The following is a 25,501-nucleotide window of genomic DNA, read 5'->3' on the forward strand; positions in this document are numbered from 1 at the left end:
TGACTCCAAAAAGTCATGTACTGATGACTGGGATAACATTCCAGGCGTGAAGATTATTATTAACTATTATTCATCTGACACATCTCTCCAAAGTAATTTACACAGGGAGGTTTCTACACTAAGCTTCTTACAATGAGATAACCATTCAAACAAATGGGTGATTTTTACTGTATCAGTTCAGGGTAAATACCTTGATGAAGGGTACAACAGCTAGAGGTGGGATTCTAGCTCAAGGCTTTTGGATTGTAAGTTGGCAGCTGTAACCACTATGCCACCTGCTGCCCTGTAATGGTGTGAAATATATTTGGATTGACTTCATAGCTCCAGGGGAACAGACAAGCGGAGCTGATTCGAGTCACATATGTGGTTTGCTGAAGCGGTGCGTGTTCAACAGAAGGTGCCGGGAGATAACATGTGTTGTCGAACTGAGGAAACTGAGGCAAAACTCTGGTCTTCAGGAGCCAAGACACCTTGTAGTTTCATATCCTTTTAATCGCAGCAGTCATTTAATTCCCATGAGGCACTTTTAAGATAAACGTACGTCAGCTCAGATGGTCGACCTCCACATGCCTCAGAAGGTCTGTTAGTGTTCTGAAATGGTAAAAGAAAAAACAAAATTATCTCAGTGATGCCTTTGTTGCTGTGGAAGGTCATTAATACACGTGAGTATTGTTTATGTGACAGATGTTCTAATTATTATTCTTAATATTTATCTGCACTTTTCTCCTAGGTGACTAGCAATGTGAGGTTTGTATACTAAGCTGTTGGCACCACTGCAGTTATTATTGTTATTATTATTATTATTATTATTATTATTAGCGTAATTTCTCGTAAAAAAACTGAGTGTCTAGTCAGCTGGAGGGAACCTATCAGTCAGTGACTGAAGGGGTTAAAGAACTGAATGTGTGATCTTAACAGGGTTGAAGGTCTAAGTCCGCAAAGGGTTTTATGCCGCTATACCCTTGAGAAGGGTGTTTGACCTCAGTTCCAGAGACGTTCAACAATTGCAATTTGCAACTTGTAGAAATTTGTCCAAACCTAGACAGCCATTCATCTGGGATTATAAATTATTTTTATTGCATTGAAAGAGTAGCACTCCATTGCAAGTGTATGAACCTCAATTGTGTTGTTGTTTTCAGCCTAAACTGTGATGGACAAGAAAGTTCTTCAGATGCACAGTGACTGATGGAGGTCTTGATAATTGCATGTGTGTCATGCAAATGAGGTGAAGTTGTCAGGCAGTGACTCCTTGTGTGACACACAGAGCCTAATAACTTCTTGGCTTCCTCTCTGCCTGATGTTTCATAAAAGTGGAAACTCGCTATGAGGAGCACATGAGAGACGGCGGGTTTGTTGGAGCATCTCCTGTGAGACGTGTTGGCGAGAGGAACGAGGGTAAACAACGAGAACGTTTCAAGGAAAAAAGGTTCCTTGAACATCCCCTATATATTTACTTGAGATTGTGGCAAGATGTTGTTTTTGGCCCATCCTGGAGATATCAAATGCGCCTCCTGGTGGGACAGATGGGACCTTCACAGACGTGGCAGCATGAGCGAAGCTCCTCCAAGGAGCCGGCCAGCGATAAGAAGCAGAACTTCTCAAACTTCTCAGCAGGCCTCGCACCTTCCGGAGACACAACAGACTTCCATGCCATGAAACGAGTCGAGACGTGACTCATAATTTCTTGAGTCACTAATGTATTGCAGATGAAAACTCCGTAAGAAAATGAGCACCGTCCAGCACCAATGATGATCATAATCAGCGCAAGTCTTATACGTCTGATTACACATCTTCTCCACGAAGCCGCGAGATTAGCTGTAATATTTCAGCTGTATGAGACCCTCGCGGGACGGGGGTTGAGTTCGTGATATGAAATACATAAGCTGGATTGTTTGAGAGAGGCTTGCTGTGTGTGTAGGTTGAGCGACTGTTCCGCAAATGAAGGAAAACTGCGGTGGAAGTTTATTTTAGCATTAAACAGCTGAGGTCATCGCCTCCATTTCATGCAGTTGATTGAACATTAAGGACAAAAAAGGTACTTTTTAAATAAAAGTATATAGACCTGTAGAAAAGAATCACTGGAATACTGAATAGTGCTTATTAGTTGCCATGGAAACTTATTAATTTACATTCACTTTTCTATCTGATGCTTTTCTCCACAGCAGCTAACAGTGTTAAGTTCCTTACAGTAATTTACCCATGTATACAGCTGAGTAATTTTTACTGGGGCAAATCCGGGTAAATGCCTTAATCAGGGGTACTACAAGTGGAGGTAGGATTTGAACCGAAAACCTTTTATTACCCGGTGACAGCTCTGTCCATTACAACACCTTTTAAGGTTCCTGTTTAGTCATTATTTTATTTTATTTTATTTTTTTCAATCGGATTCCTTTCACAAAAGCAGCTTAAAACACTATATCTGTACATTCAGGTACCTGCGATGAATTTCCCATTTCAACAGCTAGGTCATTTTTACTGAGGATGCTGCAGCAGGAGAAGGGATTCGAACCTGGCTCCTTCAGCTGCTAGACATCAGCTCCAACTACTATTCCACGTGCAGCTCCCAGTGAAATATGGTGAAATATATTATTCTTGCATGGAATCAGGCAAAAGTCTGACTGGGGCCCATCTTTCCTCCCCAAGGGAAGCCCACCTGTCGATGTGTGGTGGGCTTCACGGGACCCTACTGCGAGAGGCGTGTCTGCGACGGCTACTGCCTCAACGGGGGCACCTGTGACGTGAGCCAAGGCAACCAGCCCGTGTGCCGCTGCATGGCCGAGTACACCGGAGACCGCTGCATGCACCGTGAGTAGTGCAGGACTACAGTTCCCACGATGCTCCAGCTGCTTCGTTAGCCACTTCAATTAAGCCCTCGATTTTGATCGAACGCTGTGACGAGCGCCCTTTTCTGTGTGTGTTTTTGCGGCGCAGACATCTGTCACCACTACTGTGTGAACGCCAAGGCGTGCACACTGTCCAGCAGCGGCCATGTCGAGTGTGTGTGCCCCACACGGTACGAAGGGATCAAGTGCGAGGTGGACAAGTGTCTGCGGTGCCGCGGGGCGCCCTGCGTCGTCGACCACGAGTCCGGGGACGTGGCCTGCAAGTAAGTGGTCTGGGGCCTTTATTGCTCCTTCATTATTTATTTACACTGCTGGGCCTGTGGAGCTCAGACATCTCACTTCACGGTAAATACATGGCAAAAACATTTACGAGTCTGGGGCTTCTCCTGAAGCAAATTCAGGATTAGAAATATGAAATGCTGAGATTTTTCTCCATATTGTCAACGTCATCCCACCACAGTGTTTTTTCACTGTGTTACAAACGGCTCAGTCGTGAGTTTTCCAAGATGCTAATGTTTTAATATATAAATATTACATATTAAAATTACACACACACACATTTCCGGAACCGCTTGTCCCATACGGGGTCGCGGAGAACCGGAGCCTACCCGGCAACACAGGGCGTAAGGCCAGATGGGGAGGGGACACACCCAGGACGGGACGCCAGTCCGCCGCAAGGCACCCCAAGCGGGACTCGAACCCCAGACCCACTGGAGAGCAGGACAGGATCAACCCGGACAAGTCACCCCTTCTTACTTACCCTCCACAAGCTGCGATTGCTCTCCCTGTGTTTGAAAAATTCATATTAAAATTGTCTTGAGTTGTCTTGACCGACCAGACTATTGGGCGTCGAATCGACTCCGCTGGTCACAGCACGCTTCCCATTCCTCTCTGGATCGCGCCTTCCTCATCCACGTAGCTCCAAACGTTTTTCTTATGTCGTCAATCCATCGTTTTGGAGGCCTTCTGAGTGGCCTTTTCCGCTCACGCGGATACCACTCGACAATTGCGCGAGTCCACCGATTGTCGGTGAACCGAGCAATGTGTCCGGCCCATCTCAACTTTTGCTTCTCGTACTCGTTGATGATGTCCCTCACGCCGGATTTCTCTCTGATCGTCTCACTCCGGATATGTTCTCTTAGTGATATTCCCAGCATAGATCTCTCCATCGCCCTTTGAGCAGTTACCAACCTTTGCTCTTCTCTCTTCGTGGTGGCCCAAGTTTCACTGCCGTATAACATTGCAGGTAAAACTGTGCCATTGAAGAGGTTCGCGCGGGTGGTCTTATCCAACTTTCCTTTGAGCACATCCTTGATGGAGTTGAACGCTTTCCATCCGGCCCTTATTCTCCGCGAGATTTCCTTCTCCATGTCTCGACGCATATTTACTTCTTGTCCAAGGTAGACGTATTCCTCCACCTCCTCTATTTCATCGCCTTGAACCACTATTCGGCCCCTTGTTGCGTAATCTGACCGCATGAACTTGGTCTTCATGCGGTTCATTTTGAGGCCTACTCTCGAGCTTCTGATGTCTAGCTCGGTTAGCATGGTCTGAAGTAGATCTGTGGTTTCGGCGACGAGGACGATATCGTCAGCGAAACGGAGGTGGGTCAGTAGCTCGCCGTTGATGTTTACGCCGCCCTTCCAGTCGATGTCTCTGAAGATATGCTCGAGACATGTGGTGAAGAGCTTCGGAGAGATGGTGTCTCCTTGTTTGACGCCCTTCTCGACTGGTATTCTAATCGGCGACGACAGCAGAGCGATGTCGGTGGTACATCCGGAATTCGCCTCCCGTAGGAGTTCGATGTATTGCGCCTCGACTCCTTGCATCTCCAACGACTTTAGCACTGCGTTGATCTCGACGCTGTCGAAGGCCTTCTCGTAGTCCACGAACGCGACGCATAGTGGCAGCCTGTACTCTTTCGCTCGCTCCAGCAATTGGGTCAAAGTGAAGATGTGATCCATCGTGCTGTAGGTTCTTCGGAAGCCTGCTTGTTCCCTTGATTGTTGTCCATCCAAGTGTTCTGATAATCGTGTTAGGATTATCTTCGTGAACAGCTTGTAGATGTGGGACAAGAGGCATATGGGACGATAGTTCTTCAGGTCTTCTCTATCTCCCTTCTTATACAGCAGGATGGTTCTCGACTCCTTCCACTGCGATGGTATCTTGCACGTGTTCAGATAGTGACTGAACCGTTCGGCGAGGATTTTCCAGAGCTGTTCTCCGCCCAACTTCAACATTTCAGATGTTATGCCATCTTTCCCCGGTGCTTTTTCCCTCTTCATCAAATTGACGGCCCTTTCAACCTCACTTACGAGAATGGGGGGCACATTCTCCTTCCTTTGAAGTGACGGTGGTGGTTCAATCTTCACAGCAGATTTGAAAAGCTTAGTGTAAAAGTCTTTACAGATCTTTACCACCTCGCCTCTTTCATCGGCTGTAGCACCATCCGAGTTCTTCAGCTTCGTCACTTCCGATTTATAGAGTGCCATCCCCCTTTCACATTTCTTGAGGCTCTTCCTTTCCTCGGCGGCCTTCAGGAGCTTTTCCATCCGGTATTTTTCGAAGTCTCTCTTCAGCTGCAGTCGTATCACCCTGCTGAGAATGGAATATTCAAGGTGATCTTCCGCAGTCCTCTTCATGTTCTTTCTCTTCTCGAGAAGTTTTTTGGTTTCTTCCGAGATTCTTCCCTTCTGCTCCCTTGGGCCTGCCTCCTTTGCCTCCCTCAAGCATTCCTTCAGTTTCTCGATCAGTGAGTCATAATCATCGTCAATTCCGTCAATTCGGCACCAGGATTTCCTCTCCATCGCTTCCTGCAGTCGCTTTCCATCGTAGACCTTCACACGTTCTTCCCTCGACGTCAGATGCAGTGTCTTCTTCTCCTTTGTCCTGTCGATGACGATCTTGGCCCTGAGCAGGCGGTGATCGCTGCCGGTGTTGAATGGCGTTACGACAGAGACGTCTTGCAGAATGCGCCGCTTGTCGACCAGGATGTAGTCGATCTCATTGCGATGTGCAGCGTTAGGGGCTATCCAGGTCCATCTTTTCTCGCTGTTCTTCTTGAACAGGCTGTTCCCGATGTAGATTTTTCTCGCCTCTGCCATAGTGACCAAACGTTCCCCTCTTTCATTTCTTTCTCCAGTTCCAAACTTTCCAACATACCTTTCACCTTGCCTCCCTTTTCCGACCTTTGCATTGAAGTCTCCCATCACGACGGTGTAAGTGGATTTCCGAGCTAGCATCATGTCTAGCTGGCGATAGAACTCTTCCACTTCATCGTCGTCGCTGGCACTGGTGGGAGCGTAGGTCTGGATCATCTTAAGGGTGGCCTTTCCCGAGAGGTTCACGTTGAGCACTCCGATACGCGATGACACAAAATGGCATGAGGCGATCTTCGTAGTCCATTCTTTGCTTATGATGAACCCGACACCCCCAACTGATCTGCTGCCATCCGCTTTTCCTAGTCTTACAGCGCATCCATCTTCCCACCTCGCACTCATCTCCTTCTTCTGCCGAGTCTCGCACAGACCCAACACGTCGCATCTGATCTTCATCTTCTCCTCCATCAGGTGGTTCAATCCGTTCCCCCTTGCCAAAGACCTGCAGTTGTAGGTGCAAATGGCAAGGTTAGTCCTGTTTCGCGGCGGCTTCTTGGAACCTGAGATTCTTAGCGGCCTCTCGTCGCTCGGATGGCGTACCGCCGCCGTGGCACGGTCCGATTGACGTGCAGGGTACTGAGGCCCATTTCTTCGTGCTGTTTTAGCCAGAAGATGACGCCACCCCGCTGGCTAGGCGGGCAGGCCATTGCACCTCTTCAGTTTAGCTAGCTTCCAGCCTCTACAGGATGGACCATACGCCCGCTTCTGCTAAGGCGATCCACCTGCATGACCGATAGTCCGGTACCAATGCGGCATGGTTGAACCTGCCAGGATATACAGAGTATATCCAACCGCCATAGCTACCAGACAGCCATTGCCACTGTTGCGCCACTTTGAGGCACTGAAGCCGGGTTTGCAACAGATATTAAAATTAAATTATATAAAATACATACATATTAAATGTGTATTTATCTGTTTTTAAATGTGTTTTCTTTGCCTATTTCCTTAAATTTCCACTTGCTCTGAAGTGAAAGTGACCTGTGTTTACATACCCAACCAAAAGTGTGGGAGCGTCTTAATTCAACCCACTTCCACAGCGTTTAAAGCTCTTGCCTGCTGTTCCTGAGTGCCAGCGATTAATAACAGGGATATAACACACTTTTTTATTTGTTATATGTGAAACTTTTTCAGAATTTAACCTATAAGGAAGCCTATTAACTATCTGTATAACTGAGCTTCAGTTGACTATGACTCAAAGTCACTCACTCGGTGGCGAAATGTTTAGACGTTTCGCTCCACCAGGAACGGCTGCAGCCTCGGCAACCTCCTCTAGATGAATTAAACTGTTTTAGAAGTTTCCAGAAGTGCTGCTGTGCTCCGGCTCACCATCTTTCCCCTGCAGCTGCACCAACGGGCGAATTGCGTCCAGCTGCCAGCTGTGTGACGGGTACTGCTACAACGGCGGCACCTGTCACCTGGACTCGGACACCAACCTGCCCTTCTGCCAGTAAGTCGCCACGTAACGGGCCTTTCGTCACACAGATGGAATGAGAGGAGAAGCAGTGCATGCTGGGAAACTCGGTACATCTGTATTCTGGACCCTCAGAACACGTAGCCCATGAAGGGCCCACCTCGGGCTCCAGATTGACAGGGAAATTGAGAATTCGTGTCGGCAAGTCAACAGGATGCGCAAATTCGATAAACCATGAGCTCTTCCTCCTTTGATCACTTAAAATACACTCAGTTTTTGGATCACAGATAGAATGTTGTGTAGTTTTTTTATATTGATCCTTTGTGTTCGGCTTTGTTACACTGATACACAAGTACAGGTGATACCCGACTTACGATGAGGTTACGTTCCGCAAAACGCATCATAAGTCGAAGATGCATTTAATACACCTAATATACACCTGTGCGTGGTAGACCTGGAGATGCGAATCGCTGCCGCTGCCCAGCATCACGAGAGAGTATCGCACCGCATATCATTTGTCTGATAAATTCAAAATTCGAAGTAGGGTTTCTACTGAATTTCTATTGCTAGCTCACCATCGTGAAGTCGAAAAATCGTAAGTCGAGCCATCGTAAATCGGGGACCACCTGTAAATGGGTTAGTTATGTATTTGGATTAAATGTGGCCACCTGGTTCCATTCAGTGGTTATTGGTTGAGGTGAGAGAGAAAACAGAAAGTGGGGAGCGTATGGACACCCCCGCCCCCACCCTGTTTCCGTGAGGCAACTGGCCGCCGGTGAGCTTTATTGACCTTTGGAAGCAATGTTTTGTACCATTAAGTACTCCCTTTACTCCCATTTGTGGTTGAGTCTCATTCAAATCCTGTGTTTCACGAGCTCACGAAGACGGATTTTTTCTATCATCTCGCGTACTTCAAAATTAAATTTTTTTGGGTTTTGGTTTTGTTTTATTTAATTTTTTTGTGGTCTGTGAAGGACATCTGGTGTTCTGCTGAAACGGAATCGGGAGACTTTGGGAAGAGTCCTCGGGCGTTTTCTTTCCCTTGTTTTCTCGCCTCTTTGTTAGCAGTAAATTAGCTGCGCACTCCCAAGGATCAGTGCAATTAGTATGCAAATGGCGCCGCTTCGTTTGCCGAAGGCGAACGCCATCCAAAGAGGTGCTTTTTCTGAGCATCTCCAGAATTTAGTCTTTTTTCTCCAGTCAATGAGGATGGATGCGACGCTGAGACACAGCCCGGGCCCCGTAACTACCCGACACACACTGTCAGATGGCTCTTGACAGACAGCAGAGACCCTGCAAAACTTTTTTCTTTCAAATTTTGTCCAGCACACACAAAAAAAAAAAAAAAAAACAATCAGGTGGGAAAAGTATGAGAGCATTCACATTATTCATTTTACAAAGCCTGTTCTTTTCATTTGAGTAACTGAGTTCATATTTAATACTTTATTGATTTTTTGTTTCTTTTTTTGTTTCTTAAAGTTACTGTACTTAATCTCCTATTTCAACTGTGATTTAGATTTACCGTAATCAGTGGTTTTGACTGGCTGATACTGACGCTGTGATGCACAGGGAATTACGCTGCTGGATACTTACGAACAAATATGAGTGTGTTAATAAACTGCTTGATGGAATATCCACCTGGCGTGTATAGAAAGAGAGGAGTCCATCCGGCACCATTTGAACCCGAGTCCTAGAGCAGCGTATGGAAAGAGCTTTTAGCAGAGAAAGGAATCAAAGCTGAGGCCCATCTCCTTTAACAGTGTTAGAAAGTAGGAATCAGTTACATATTTATCCGTCGCAAAAAAATGTTGTGTTGTACTGATCTGTGTAAAGTGGAAGCTATTTGCATATCCGTCATATTTAAGAAATGTGCCTGAAAATGTAAATAATCACAGCGGGTCGGAACTCTGAATACGGTAAAGTGCCCAAGAGTGGCTGCCATGTGGAGACTAGCGAAAGGTAAACACCCCAAAAGTACGACGCTCGATTCACGGTTTTGTCGTTGGATCATTTTTCCGAAAAGCTGCATATGCTCATATCTTCGGTACCAGTTTGATCCGTTTTGCTGCTGTTTGTGCACCAGCTTTGTCTTAGCAGCGGGTTGCAGGCACTTCCTCCATGTGGCTCAGATACACCTGAGCGCTCGCTGGGGACCAGTCTGCAAATCCCACGGTGCCTCCCATCATTACCCACAATGCTCTGGAGTGCTCTCTGAGAATGTGTTGCTGCTTCTTGTTTTTTTTTTTTTTTGCTTTCTTTTGTTTGTTTGTTCTCATGTTTGTTTTGCGAATCCTGACGCCTGGCGGTCTCACTGCGGTCCCTGCAGCTGCACGGCCGGGTTCAAAGGCCAGCGGTGCGACGAGCGGGTCAACCCGTGTGATTACTACTGTCAGAACGAGGGGATTTGCACGCTAACCGCCTTTAATAAGCCCCGGTGCAAGTAGGTTTAACCCCCCCCCCAAACCACCATCACGCTCAACTCAGCAGTTGCACCGCCCACATCCGTCACGCCCGACTCCACCCACAAGCCACCTCCACGCCACGTCGGGCCCTGTCACATCCCATTGTGGACGTAGGTACTGTGTGTGTGTGTGTGTGTGTGTGTGTGTGTGTGTGTGTGTGTGTGTGTGTGAGAACACAAGTCACTTTGGCCCACACTCAGCTGTGATCCAACAGTCGCTGATGAAATAAGACTCCATGTGGAGAGAAGCATTTCATCTCATTATCCTGCCTTTTTATGGTTGTTTAATAGTTGGATTCTATCTATCTATCTATCTATCTATCTATCTATCTATCTATCTATCTTGTACTGTATTATATTACGGTGCATTGTATTATATTTATTATACTATATTATACGTATTTTACTGCATTATATTACATTTTATCTCATAGGGAGCTGCTTTTATTATTCCAAGCTCAGCTATTTTCAGTGTCATTTTCCTGTGTTTACTACCTGCGTTACCTGAGCGTTTCAGTCACCGACGCTCCAGTTCCTCAAGCTCCGGCCACACGCCCCTCACGCCTCATTAATTTACCGAAATTTCATTTGGTGATTTGAGTCGGTCCTGTCAGAGGAGCGATCCTCGGCGGCGCCGCTAACTAGGGCCATCCATCCATCCATCACCGGGTCGGAACACGTCGCGGGGCGAGTGTGGCGGCGCACGTTCCCACGCACCATCATCGCTCACTGCTTGTCGATTCATACCGACACTGCGTCCCGCATCTCCATCTACTAATTGCGGCCACGTGTCACCGGCACGGCGCCCCTCGGTGGCCACTCATTGTCCCTCGCTCTTGCTAGGTGCTCCGCCAACTGGTCCGGCACGCAGTGCGAAAGGCCGGCCCCCAAGAGCAGCCGCTCGGACAACGTCAGCGGACGTGAGTACCGCACCGGCCCGGTCGGCACCTCCTTCCATCTGGCTGAGCAGGCCGCTCCTCACACCTCCAGAGACCTTCGAACCCCCGACCACCTGTCGTTTTCTCTCCATCTTTATTTTCAGTTTTCTTTTTGGGAGGTAGGATTGATTTGACATTTTCTACGGTCCTGCCAGCACCCCTCCCCCCCAGCAGCCTGTCCACATCCTCTGTAGCCAGAATTACAGGTCATCCTCAGCAGTGGGAGACGCTGTCATTTGCTCTCCTCCTGGGCCTGCGGGTCTGGGACAGTTATGGAAAAAAATATATGTTTGTTTCGTGTCTCCAAAAGGTCAGTGAATGGTGGCATCATGCTGGAAACTTCTAGTGGCTCTCAGCTGTCACACTTTGACAATCTTCTGCAATTTGATGAGTAGACACACTAAAACGAAGTCCCACTCTGAGGCCCTTTGTAGTAATTTTGCTGCCCTTAATCCATTGCTTGCTCTTACTTTCCTCAGTAGCAGGTGGCGTAGTGGTTAAAGGCATTGCCTTTGTGTGTGTGTGTGTGTGTGTGTGTGTGTGTGTGTGTTTGCGCGCACAAAGTAGTGTGCCTGAGTGGAGCAGTGAAGAGCCACACGTACAGCACATATGTTGTAATTAACAATGTTGTCACGATTTCTGTCTTGTCCCACGGACTCCAGGCAGCATCGCCATCGTGGTTCCCCTCGTGTTGCTCTTGGTCCTGGTCAGCACCGTTGTGGTCGGTGTCCTCGTCTGCAGGCGAAGGCAAAGGTACGGTATGTGCCGGTCAGTGTCATCCGGATGCAGCGCGGGCCAGAGAGTGACCCTGTCTCCCCTCACCCCCCTTGGTGCGCAGGGGCAAACGGGGGCAGCGACAGCCTGTGACCAACGGGGGGCTCAACGTGGAGATCCGCAACCCTTCCTACAACATGTATGAGGTCGATCACGACAACCACGGCGACCCCGGCACCCTTCTTCACCCCAACTTCACACTGGACCCTCATAAGGTCTGTAGGACGACCGTTCCCTCCACGAGAGTCTCTGTAGTTCGGGATGGGGGGGGGGGGCAGAATGTCATAGTAAAATACAAGGAGGGCCAGAGGGTGCGTGGTGAGGGGGTCTTCCTCAAATGGAGCTTTCTTCCCTTTATGTTAGGAGTGATAGCTGTCATCTCGTAGTCAAAGGACTTGGGTTCGAATCCCACCTCCTGCTGTAGTACCCTTGATTAATGTACTTTCTGAACAGATTCAGTAAAAAATGGGTAAATCACTGCAAGCAGCTTAGTGTTCAAACCATTGTAAGACATGCCATGACATGACATTGTAAGAGTCGTTGGGAAAATGTCTGGAAAAATTTATTATTATTATTATTATTATTATTATTATTATTATTATACTAAATAGCAAAAAAGTCATACTTATCCATCCAAAGGTTAGACTTTAAGTTAAGATTACATTCCACCCTAACCATAAAAGGGGCAACAGATGCTGAAGTGGTTAGAACAGTCACTAGCATTCAAAGGTTCTTGGTTTGAATCCAGTCTGCTGCCGTTGATCAAGTTTCTTACCCTGAATGGATAGAAGAAAAATTACCCTGCTATATAGATGGGTAAATAGTTAGCTGGTAGTTAACTAGTCATGTTGTCAGTCACTTCATAAATGTGTCAAAGAAATTAATAAAACAATAATGTTACTTTAACCAAGTGGATTTATTGGCTGTATTAAACGTATTAAACAGCAGAAGGGAGTCGGAATTAATAATTTTCCTTGGACTTGTTATCGGAAGTGTTTCTGGGTAGTAAAAGATGAGTAAATCTGAATTTCTGGTGTACGAGCTCTTACGCTATAGTCCTTTCTTCCCATCTGATATCCCATACGCGAGCTTCAGATTACTATAGTAAACTATAATGAGTGTCATCTGTTGGAAAGGAAGCTGTTTCACAGGTTTTACACACATTCTGTGATTATAAGAAATGTCTTTTCTTCTTGAATGTTTGTCCAAGAGGCAGCGAATAGCACTGGTATCCTGTGAAGGAATTGTGATTTTACCATGTTTACGTGCTGTGCCAGGAGGCTCAGTACATAGATCTGGTGCTCGCGGTGTGCGGTACTTTACCCTCCGACTCACCCGGAGCTGCTCTAATCCGCTGCTGAGATGAACCTTGTGCGGGTGCAAAGTATGTGTTGTGGAGCGGCGGTCCGAGCTGCACCGCCGCTGTAATACAGTTTCTCTGGCACTTACTGACCCAGCGCCCTTTTCGTAATGGGAACGTAAAATCCAAAAGCCGTACGAGCAAAGAAGGGCTTTGGGTGAAGGTGGGGTGACATCCATGCCCCGTGTTCACCCACACAGACTCAATGAGCGCTGGGTTCCCTACTCACTGTACTGGCATCGATTCTTTCGCCGGGGTTTATTGATGGGCACCGACCGGCAGAGCGCGGTTGTTTGGGCTCCCGAAGGTTTTCGTGTTCCTGTTCTCAGCACTGTTTTGTGTTGCAGGGCTGGCGGGTGAGACCCCGGGACCCCCACCACCTGGCCGCTCACACCGTCCCCAAGGAGATCATCCCCGGACAGGTGAGCCCCCGGGACTGAGGCCTCCACATCCTCCACCCACCCATCCATCCACCCATAGACCTGAAATTAATTTATTAAGAAACATTTATTTACTTAATTACTTACTTACTTGCTTACTTTTTTTACTCTTACATTTATTCTTGTAGCAGATGTGTTTCTCCAAAGCGACATACATGTCAGAGAAAAAATACAACTACAGTTTACATTACATTATATTTATTTGTTTGTTTGTTTGTTTGGTTTTACTTATAATTATTTAAAAAAAAAAAGAATAGTGCAACGGTGTCTCTCTTTGACTTGCCACGGAAATGGTTGTTGCTGTCGCCCACCTCTGGGTTAAAGTTGTCAGGTACTTGTATTAACTTTCATAATTAGTAGTAATATTTTGTTGCGCTTCATAGACAAAGTTACCTCTGTAAAACAGTACATGAACAACCTAAGTGATGTTTTGTTTTGCTGAAAAAAATTAATATTTAGTTGGTATGATGACAAGGGGGATGCAGTGGCGCAGTGGGTTGTACCACAGTCCTGCTCTCCGGTGGGTCTGGGGTTCGAGTCCCGCTTGGGGTGCCTTGCGACGGACTGGCGTCCCGTCCCGGGTGTGTCCCCTCCCCCTCCGGCCTTACGCCCTGTGTTGCCGGGTAGGCTCCGGTTCCCCGTGACCCTGTATGGGACAAGCGGTTCTGAAGATGTGTGTGTTTGTGTGTGGTATGATGACTCGAGATATGAACTGCAGACACATTTTTGGATGGTGGACCTGGGTTATGGTACTTGGTCACTCTGGAAATATTGTGGCTTTTCTCTTTTTGTTTTATATGTGTGGATGGAAAAAAAAATGGTGTCAGGTTCAAATCTCCGTCCTTGCTCTTATGTCCCTGAAGAAGGTTATTTACCCGAAAGTGATAGTAAAAATTACCCAGCTGTGTAAACAGGTTAATAAATGTTAAGTGGATTAATGTACAGACTTGACACTAATAGTAAGTCACTTTAGAGAAAAGAGTAAAATTAGCAGGCAAAAACTAAAAAATGACTCTGTTGTATAAATGGGTAAATCAGTGTAAATAGTTTAGTGCTCAAACCTAAAGTTAATAAACTGCTTTGGAGAAAAGTGTCGGATAAATAATGCAATAATGGAAATATGTCGTATACGGTTCCTTTTGTTGCTCACAGCAACACATTGCAGACCTGAGCGAATGGTGCTGTCCTATACTCCTTATGCACACGAGTGTGTGTGTGTGTGTGTGTGTGTGTGTGTGTGTGTGTGTGTGTGTGTGTGTGTGTGTGTGTGTGTGTGTAGGGGCAGGGGGGTTGTATAACTGGATTTGTATAGGAAGTAGTAAAACTGCACTAAAAAACTGTAAAGGCATTGAGTGCATGAGATGATGCACCTTCACTGGATGCTCCCCTGGTTTGGGCTGCCACCAACACGGCGTTCTCCGCTAGGGGACGTAGGAGGGGGGTCGTCACCTGCTGGGTGTTTATTTTAACAGTTTTTTTTTAACCTCACACAAAAGAAAGAGTCAACTGATATCTTCATCGAAACGAAAGAGCAGAAGAAGCTCGAATTGAAACGAGGCCGAGGGCAGTGGGAATAGCCAAGGGAAGCCTGATGTGCCTGGTAATGTAGAGTTGTTAGAGCTGCTGCCTTTGGACCCAAAGGTTGTGGGTTCCCATCCTCTTTCCAGCTGTTGTATGCTTGAGCAAGGTACTTACCCTAAATGAGTCCAGTGAAATAAGTGTAAGCTTGATATAATAAGTTATTTGAGAAAGTTTTCACTAAATTAATAAAAATGAATGTGGCTGAACGTTGAAGAAGCTGTGAAACGGTGACAGAACATCAAGCTCTTGAGTGCAACATGTTCATCATGAGATCACCACAGTCACCTGGCGGGATGCTCGAGTCCTTGTTAGAGCGGACCCTAGAGGCAGCCCGTTCACCTTGACAAGTGTTTCTGCGTTATTTTTCATTAGTCACTTACCTGATGCTTACCACGATTTACTCTTTTATCCCATCCATCCATCCATCCATCTTCCTCTGCTTATCCAGGACCGGGTCGCGGGGGCAGTAGTCTAAGCAGAGCCCCCCAGACTTCCCTCTCCCCGCAAACCTCCTCCAGCTCCTCTGGGGGAACCCCAAGGCGTTCCCAGGCCAGCCGGGAGACGTAGTCTCTCCAACGTGTCCTGGGTCTGCCCCGAGGCCTCCTCCCAGTGGGACATGCCCTGAACACCTCCCCAGGGAGGTGTCCAGGAGGCATCCGGAACAGATGCCCGAGCCACCTCAACTGGCTCCTCTCGATGCGGAGGAGCAGCGGCTCTACTCCGAGCTCCTCCCGGGTGACTGAGCTCCTCACCCTATCCCTAAGGGTGCGCCCAGCCACCCTGCGGAGGAAACTCATTTCTGCCGCTTGTATCCGTGATCTCATTCTTTCGGTCATGATCCAGAGTTCATGACCATAGGTGAAGGTAGGAACGTAGATCAACCGGTAAATTGAGAGCTTCGCCTTACGACTCAGCTCCTTCTTCACCACAACAGACCGGTACAATGACCGCATTACTGCGGACGCCACACCAATCCGTCTGTCAACCTGCCGCTCCATTTTTCCCTCACTCGTGAACAAGACCCCGAGATACTTAAACTCCTCCACTTGAGGGAGGAGCTCCCCCCTAACCCGGAGGGGGCAATCCACCTTTTTCCGACTGAGGACCATGGTCTCGGATTTGGAGGTGCTGATTCTCATCCCCGCCGCTTCGCACTCGGCTGCAAACCTCTCCAGTGCATGCTGTAAGTCTTGATTCGATGAAGCCAACAGGACCACATCGTCCGCAAAAAGCAGAGACGAGATCTCGCGGCCACCAAAACAGACACCCTCCGTTCCCTGGTTGCGCCTAGAAATTCTGTCCATAAAGATAATGAACAGAATCGGTGACAAAGGGCAGCCCTGGCGGAGTCCAACATGCACCAGGAACAGGTCTGACTTACTGCCGGCAATGCAAACCAAGCTCCTGCTCTGGTCATACAGGGAACGAACAGCCCGTAGCAACGAGCCCTGAACCCCATAATCCCGAAGTACCCCCCACAGGATGCCACGAGGGACACGGTCGAATGCCTTCTCCAGGTCCACAAAACACAGATGGACTGGTTGGGCAAACTCCCATGAACCCTCCAACACCCTAGTGAGGGTATAGAGCTGGTCCAGTGTTCCACGGCCAGGGCGAAAACCGCATTGCTCCTCCTGGATCCGAGGTTCGACTATCGGTCGGATTCTCCTCTCCAGTACCCCGGCATAGACTTTCCCAGGGAGGCTAAGGAGTGTGATCCCCCTATAGTTGGAACACAATCTCCGGTCCCCCTTCTTAAAAAGAGGGACCACCACCCCGGTCTGCCAGTCCAGAGGCACCGTCCCCGAACTCCACGCGATACTGCAGAGGCGTGTCAGCCAAGACAGCCCCACAACATCCAGAGACTTGAGAAACTCGGGGCGAATCTCATCCACCCCCAGAGCCTTGTCACCAAGGAGTTTTTTGACTACCTCAGCAACTTCAGCCAGGGTAATGGACGAGACCCCTCCGAGTCCCTGGCCTCAGCTTCCTCTACGGAAGGCGTGTCGGAGGGATTGAGGAGATCCTCAAAGTACTCCTTCCACCGCCCGAGGACATCCTCAGTTGAGGTCAGCAGTACACCACTTCCACTGTAAACAGTGTTGGTGGAACACTGCTTCCCTCCTCTGAGTCGCCGGACGGTTTGCCAGAATCTCTTTGAGGCCGACCGAAAGTCTTCCTCCATGGCCTCACCGAACTCCTCCCAGGCCCGAGTTTTTGCCGCGGCGACTGCCAGAGCCGCGCTCCGTCTGGCCCGCCGGTACCCGTCAGCTGCTTCAGGAGTCCTATGAGCCAGCCAGGCCCAATAGAACTCTTTCTTCAGCTTGACAGCATCCCTTACCTCCGGTGTCCACCACCGTGTTCGGGGATTGCCGCCGCAACAGGCACCGGAGGCTTTATGGCCGCAGCTCCGAACCGCCGCCCCGACAATGGAGGTGTGGAACATAGTCCATTCGGACTCAATGTCCCCAGTCTCCCTTGGGACCTGGTTGAAGCTGTGTCAGAGGTGGGAGTTGAAGACCTCTCTGACAGGGGCCTCCGCCAAACGTTCCCAACAGACCCTCACTATGCGTTTGGGCCTGCCAGGTCTGTCCAGCTTTTTCCCCCGCCATCGAATCCAACTCACCACCAGGTGGTGATCAGCTGATAGCTCAGTCCCTCTCTTCACCCGAGTGTCCAAGACATATGGCCGAAGATCAGAAGAAATGACTACAAAGTCGATCATCGACCTCCGACCTAAGGTGTCCTGGTGCCAAGTGCACTGATGGACACCCTTATGCATGAACATGGTGTTTGTTATGGACAAACCGTGACTAGCACAGAAATCCAATAACAACTCACCGCTCGGGTTCAGATCAGGGAGGCCGTTCCTCGCAATCACGCCCCTCCAGGTGTCACTGTCGCTGCCCACGTGGGCGTTAAAGTCCCCCAGTAGAACGACAGAGTCCCCAGTGGGAGCGCTTTCCAGCACGCCCCCCAAGGACTCTAAAAAGGCCGGGTACTCTACACTGCTGCTAGGCGCATAAGCACAAACGACAGTGAGAGACCGTTCCCTGACCCGAAGGCATAGGGAGACGACCCTCTCATTCACCGGGGTAGACTCCAACACATGGCGGCTGAACTGGGGGGCTATTAATAAGCCCACACCCGCCCGCCGCCTCTCACCCTGGGCAACGCCAGAATAGTGGAGAGTCCACCCTTGGTCAAGAAGAGTGGTTCCAGAACCCAAGCTGTGAGTGGAAGTGAGCCCGACTATATCTAGACGGTATCTCTCAACCTCCTGCACTAGCTCAGGCTCCTTCCCCGTCAGTGAGGTGACATTCCAAGTCCCAAAAGCCAGAGTTGGCGTCCAAGGTTTGGGTCGACCGGGCACTCGGCCCCGACCACTGCCCAAATCACAACGCACCGGCTCCTTATGTCCTCTCCGGCAGGTGGTGAGCCCACCGAAGAGCGGCTCCACGTCTTGGCTTCGGGCTGAGCCCGGCCAGGCCCCGTGGGCATAGACCTGGCCACCAGGCGCTCGCATGCGAGCTCCCCCCAAGGCCTGGCTCCAGGGTGGGGCCCCGGTGACCCCATACCGGGCGGGGTGAACGAGATCTTTGATTTAATAGTCATAAGGGGATTTTGAACCGCGCTTTATCTCGTCTGTCACCCAGGACCTGTTTGCCTTGGGAGACCCTGGTAGGGGCATATAGCCCCAGGCAACATAGCTCCTGAGATCATTCAGGCACTCAAACCCCTCCACCTCAGTAAGGTGGCGGTTCGCGGAGGGGTCTAAGGTTTTATCCCTTTGAGGCTAAACCCCTAAAAAAATCATATATTTGTTAACATGGTGTGATTTTTTTTTTTTAGGTTTTAGAGCTCAAGGTACAAGTTACATTGCATGGTATTCATCACTCAGAAGATCAGTGTCCACACTGTAATGAGTTTTGCTGCTTCTGCAGCAGAAGAAAGTTTTGCCATCTTATAGACGATACAAAATGGCTGACAGGAAGTGCGCAGTTAATGGAGTCACATGACCACACGTCAAAAAGGAAGTTACATTGATAAATGAAAAAAAAGCTTGTGAGGGACAAACACCTAAAAGCACCTGGTTCAGTTGGGAAAATATTGAAAAATTATATTTGAAAAAGTGTCAGTGGGTACAAAATATTCCCCATGTTCATCTCACAAACTAATACTCATTTACCTCATGCATTTACTGTATTATACTGCATTTGTGTTTTTAACAGATGCTGCTCTCCAAAGTAAATTACAGTATAGTGTTAATGTACTTACATTGATTACCCATTTAAACAGCAGGGTGATGTTGACCGTATCAGTTCAAGGTAACCTTCATCATGGGTACTACAATGGGAGGTGGGCTTTGAGCTGATGTTCTTCAGGTGGTAACCACTTCAGTAGTTCTAACCACTACACCACCTGATGTCTTGGACCAGTTTTAACCAGTGTTTCTAGAAAACAACCAGCAGACTGTGTGTGTGTGTGTGTGTGTGTGTGTGTGTGTGTGTGTGTGTGTGTGTGTGTGTGTGTGTGTGTGTGTTGAAGCAGAGGTCAAAGGTCACTGAATTGCCACCAAATTCCTTGATGCCACACCCAGCTGGTGAATCGGCCAATCAGCCGAGTGTATCTGAATACAGCTCTCCTGAGCGTATTTATTTACTCACTTTCCAGTTTGTTAGTTTTCCTTTGGCGTTCAGTTTGAAGACACGCGGTGCGACCGCTCTAACCGCTACGCTATGCTACGCGCCTCTGTCGCCCCCTGCAGTCCATAAACTACTCGAACCCGATATACGCAAAGATCTACCTGGATGGGCAGAGCTGTCGGAAGCCGGCGGTGAGCGTCGACGAGAGAAGAGAACTGCTCCCGAAGAAGCTGGAGGGAGCGATTCGGGAAACGGCGGCGTAGCCGGCCTTTGCACCCCACGCGCCTTTTATACCGTCTGTACAAATGTAAAAACCAACCGAAGAAAAGGAACAAAAAACATTTTCTATGTCCTGATCGCTCTTACTTTTCATCAGCGTTACCCCTCTGTTCCGTTTGTGTGCCGAGAATGATGGACTTTGTACCTTTTATATGAAAATGTACTGATACTGCACTATATACACATACTGTATATACAGTATATATATATATATAAACATTAAATCAACGCTGCTCATTTGCAAATGATGTTATACACAAGACAACAAAACTATCCATATTTCGAAATGGTGTAAAAGGGTCAGTTTTTTTAATTTTCAAAATAAATAACAGTTATTTTGAATGTAATTTATCTGCAGTACAGTATGGTATTGTTTCTAGGCCTACTATGTATTTACGTTTCTCAGTTTCTGCTTGTATTCTTATTTTATTCTCAAATTGTCACACTTTTTCTTTCTTTCCGTCAAAGGCAGGACTCGATATGAATTCTTTCTCTATGAAATGCTCTTTGTCTGATTTTGGGTTTTTTTAATGCTTTTTTTGCTTTTTAGTATTTCTTTGGAAAATGCAACATTAATAGACTTTCTTGCACACGCTCGCACCACCTATGTTCCAATTAAATTCTAAAAAGTGAGCCTATAATTACTCATACTACTTTATTATTTTTAGATTCTTTACACTAATTGTCTTTGAGACCTGATTTGATTCATTAGGTTTTCTGCATCTAACCTCTCCAGGTTTCAGCCACATGTTCTGGTGTTCAAATTAAAGGCAGATTTATGGCTTTTCTTTAGTTCTCTGAAACCATATGATTATGCTCTGAACAAACCGTAATTATGTGACTGTATATGGTTGTGAATTTTGAAAGTATTCAACAGGACTTGAACTGTTAACGGTTATTTTCTGACAACAAAAGCAGCCGGGGTCAAACCAGCTTTTTTTCCCCCCATCTTTTCCCTCACATATAGATTTAACAAGTTTTATAATTTTATATATGATTAAATGTCAAGTTGTATTTTGAAAAAATGTATTAAATGTAAGTACTTTTATACAAAATGTACATCGTTATGAAATAAAGGACTTTTATTGCCACATCAGCCATATTTACCACTGTATTCCAGTTCAGCTTTAGCACAGCACTTTCTTGACCGAAACTGAATATTTGCTACGAACATTAATATTAGGAATTTTCAAAAATGTTTTGTTTTATTTTAACCTTGTTTTCTTCACTTGTATGTTATCAATTTATTAATTTATTTTTTTTCTTTGCAGAGAACACAAAATGCAGCCAAACAGAGAGAAAATGTGACACCACAATGTTTACAGCTCATGTCTGGTGTTCCTCAATGTTGGTGATCAATGACAAGATACTGAATGCCGCACGTTTATGATATGAATCAGTCAATAATCGGCACGGAACACAAACAGAGTTAGAAACAGACTTCCGGTTCCCGTTGTGTTTGCGAGCTGAGGACTCGCCGGTGTGTTGTTTTTACACCCACAAATGTGTCAGAATTCCATCAATATCCTGCACCTTTCGGTGAGACTGCTCAAAAATATGAGTTAACTGTCAAGTCTTGAAAATCCAAGAAAACAATATTTTTTGAAGGACTTCCTTCCAACCTACACATTTTATACACCAAGTGACTTTTAATAGTAAAATTAATAAAATATAAGTGAATTAATCCAAGGAATATGAAAATCTAAGATGTTTTGAGACAGGAAGTAGTATTTAGAGCTGGTGCCACTGGTCACGGGGTCGCAGGTCGGAATCCCACCTCCTGCTGTCGTACCTGTAAATCACTTTGAGAAAAGTGTCAGAAAGATGTTATTAATTCTTAAGTTCCTAATATAAGCATCATGTTTTACATCATATATATGATATTTATTTTATTTCCCAATAATCTTAATATAAAGCAGACAAAGAGGCGTCAATCCCTCTTATTTGTAACTGACGCAAGCGACTGCGCTTCACTGGTGCGTCCAGTAACACACACTCCTCTGACAACCTGTAAGGTGTTTGTGCTCCTCGACCGCCATTCTCCAGAGGCACTGACAGCAGGGTACCACCCCCCACCCATCCTGGTCCCCACAGGGACACGTCAGCCTGAGCCGTCTCACTACACTGAGCACCGCCGACACAGGAGGAGGACAAATCATAGATGTTTCTGGAAGCAGCCCCCTCCCCCCAAAGCAGTGTTTACCGAGCCTCGGTTCACCGCCGTGACTGACACCTGCACACATTTCATAGCACACACACCTTTGAGCTCCTAGAATGGGAATATTGTCACGGATGCACGGAGGCACTGGCTATCTGGACGCCCTGAGAGGACCGTGTGTGTGTGTGTGTGTGTGTGTGTGTGTGTGTGTGTTGGGTGTAAACAGGGAACCTCCGGGGATGCGTGATTTATCAGACCCACAACCCGACCGGCAGCAGCTCACTGTGAAGGAAAGGGCTCGAGGCCCTGCTCTCCGCCGTGGCACCTGCAGTCCAAGATGAATCCTTACTGCGGTAATTGAGTGGCACCGCGTTAACATAAGTGCACATTCATCACCTGGGGCTGCGGAGAATTCCTGCTCTACGTTTGTTTAAACTGACACGTTTAGACACCACCTGTGAAGTCAGGCCCTCGGAGATGCTGACATGACAAACATTGCGCATAACTCTTTGGCGTGACCCAGCTGAAGGGACAGATCAAGGTTTCTAGAACATCCCCCTCTTATTGAGCTCTAGACCCAAAGTGTCATATTCATGTGTTCGTATACAGTGAAATAATGTGTGAATGTGTTACAAACCGAACGCATTATCCAAGTGTTCATTTTTACTGCATCACACACTGTCCGTTTTCAGGGACCGCTTATCCAGTACGGGGTCATGGTGGTCCGGAGCCTAACCAAGGAATTATGTGGTGTAAGTGAAGACACACCAAGGACAGGATGCCAGTCCATCGCAGAGCAATTTCACACACACACACACACACACACACACACACACACACACACAAAAGGGTCGTTGAGACTCACCAGTCCATCTGAAACACACGTGTACATTGGGAGAACATGCCAACTCCACACACTGAACCAGATGCAAACCCAAGTCTGAACCCACAGCCCCCCCCCCCCCGACCCCCACTCCAGGCATTGCGAGACCCTCTTCGCTGACACTGAACCTGTGTCTTTTATGAAATACCCATAATACTGGATCAGCAAAGACGTTTATTCATTTTATCTATTTTTTTAATAAAAGTTGCCAACGTCTGAGCGAAACAATGAGATACTTCAACATTCTTAGCCTTTTAACAGTTACATTAGCGGTCTGATTAATGTCACAGTGGTTTCAGTTTGTACAGTTTTTCATCATTTTCTACACAGATCTAATAAATCAGTGGAATGGGAAGCGGCAGCTCTTTAATCATGTTGTCGGAGCGACGCTAATGCTCTTTCACACTTTAAAAAGTATATGGAGCTCCCTGCTCGCGCCTTTTATTTGCGTCGTCCTGTTGAATCAGTCAACGCCGATCAAGTGAAATTAACTGCAACGAGACCCATCGCATGTGAGAGGGCCACGGCACCAGAGACCCCTCCCCCCCTTTGTATTAACACCGCACACTGCAGAAATCGTAAACTTTCAGCGAAGGTCACACTCCTCTTTTTCGCACTGCGCTCTGTGGTAATTTTCTACTTTTATTATCCATGAGACTCTGAAAACTATACCAGTACAGTCGGTAGTAACGGTGCACTTTTACTATCAGTGAGATCCTGTCGCCATGGTAACCGTACACTTTTATTGTCATTCGAGCTCTGAAGACGATCGCAGTTGTACACTTTCATTAAGACCAAGAGGTCCTTGTGGGTCTTGGCATTTCGGCCCCTGAGAAGCAGATCCGGCTGTAGACAAGCTCATCCAGTTTGCTCCAACAGAGCCCCCCCAGGTATTGTTCCAGTGAGGAAATGGAAGCCCTGGAGCCAATTCTTCTTTCTCTATTCTTGTAAAGCCTTCGGCACTTCATGAGTTCTTTGCTTTGAGTGAGAGAGCTACTGACTTACAATTGTGTTAATTGTGCCGCGCTTATTTTCGGAATTACCAGAATTACCAGTCACAATGGCAGCGGAGGAATGGAGCTTTTCCAAGTTAAGACGGATCAAATCTTATCTGAGGTCAGACATGCCAAGAGGGACTCGACAGCCTGTCATGCCCAGCACCGGGCCCCAGGCACCCGATCCTGATCGACCAGATCTGGTATAAAGGGAGCCGGTCCACCACAGTCGCCCCGCAGGATCTCGTCAGAAACACCCGTCCCCTTTGTGCCTCCTGCTTTCGATGTCCAGCTCTCCTTCGTCATCATAACCTCTTCCACGTCTCCTGGTTCCTGACCCCTCGCCTCATCTCTTGAATACGTCTCCGGATCCTCGTCCACACTCTGATTCCCGACCGCCTGACCCTTCGTCCGTCCCCGACCACGACTTCCAGCCTTGTCGTCCGACTTTGAATAAACTCACGTGCACTTGCATCCAAACTCTTCCGTATCCTGTGTTTGGCGTGACACAGCCGTGCAACACTATCCGCAGAATGTGATGAAGCCCACCCAACTAAAATTTCACGAAATCTGGAAACTCGGCAGAACAGAAGGCAGGAGGCATGTCTGGACAGTTGAGCTTTTATGTCGTACATCAGAATGTGAACTTATAGATAGACGTACAGTATGTGTTGTTGCCGTCCAAGTTGGGCACCACGGTTGCCAAGGCCGGTCCTGATGCCGACAGGTGCAGTCCAGGACCCTTGCGCTGCGGAATCTGTGCAGACGGAACGAGCGAAATGGGCCCTCTGTCCTTCCCCAACTTCACCATGGCAACCGGCTGATAAGTGGCTCGCGGTGCAACAGGTCCATTTTCTCACCACACCACAGTGGCATCCTGTTCACCGGCAGCGGGTCCTAGAGAGACAACGGCTGATTATATTTACTCATTAAGAGCCGGGCGGCTCGCACGGACACGGGGACGAGAAGCATGCTGGCTCGGGCAGCGCTGCCGGGCCGCCGCGGGGTGTCGAAAACCGTGGTGCGTGTGGTCGGCCGTGGCGGCGGCCTCATCATCACGCATCGGCGCGTCCGTATCGGGAGCCTCCCGTGGCGGCGGGTCCCGCTTGTCCGGCGGCTCAAAGATTACCTGGATCCTGGCAGAGGACAAAAGAATGCTTTAATAGGATTAGTGGCACGGGGAGGCAGTTCCGACATAAATTAAGTTGCCCCGCGATGACTTAATCGGCGGGTTTAATGCATAGCGTGGAATGTGACTGGCAGCCGAGGATTTCAGCCTGATCCTCACGTCCCCAGCGACGCAGGAAAGGCACAGCTGGCTGGAAACACCTGATGAAAACAGATGACAGCTCCTTATAGGCATCGCGGCGTCGCCACCCGCACCTGAATTTTAATATGAATTAAGAGGCAGTTGGCGTCACAAAGCGCCGTTGCTAGGTGATGCAATCCGAAAGGAATTAGGAGGCTACAGCTCCATCGCTGCAGTTACGCTAATGTTTTTAGGAAGATTCCGGAATGGTCACGCGGAGTCGGTCGTGCGAAACGGTGAGAAGCACGAAAGAGGCGACAGTCTG

At 47.8% G+C, this 25,501-nt stretch overlaps 1 protein-coding gene across 1 annotated transcript in view; it reads left to right on the forward strand.

Annotated features, from left to right (window-relative positions):
• lrp1ba (low density lipoprotein receptor-related protein 1Ba) overlaps window positions 1-20,210 on the forward strand; it is a 342,612-nt gene extending 322,402 nt beyond the window's left edge. Inside the window, exons 83-90 of the mRNA XM_029256802.1 lie at window positions 2,644-2,805; window positions 2,932-3,106; window positions 7,344-7,448; window positions 10,717-10,793; window positions 11,474-11,564; window positions 11,650-11,800; window positions 13,293-13,367; window positions 19,735-20,210. Of these exons, the coding sequence (XP_029112635.1) occupies window positions 2,644-2,805; window positions 2,932-3,106; window positions 7,344-7,448; window positions 10,717-10,793; window positions 11,474-11,564; window positions 11,650-11,800; window positions 13,293-13,367; window positions 19,735-19,875 (977 nt within the window). The 3' untranslated portion in view covers window positions 19,876-20,210. The remainder of the gene's footprint in view (window positions 1-2,643; window positions 2,806-2,931; window positions 3,107-7,343; window positions 7,449-10,716; window positions 10,794-11,473; window positions 11,565-11,649; window positions 11,801-13,292; window positions 13,368-19,734) is intronic.
• The last annotated feature ends 5,291 nt before the right edge of the window (window positions 20,211-25,501 follow it).

The sequence above is a fragment of the Scleropages formosus genome, chromosome 12, assembly GCF_900964775.1.
Source record: "Scleropages formosus chromosome 12, fSclFor1.1, whole genome shotgun sequence".
Lineage (NCBI taxonomy): Eukaryota > Metazoa > Chordata > Actinopteri > Osteoglossiformes > Osteoglossidae > Scleropages > Scleropages formosus.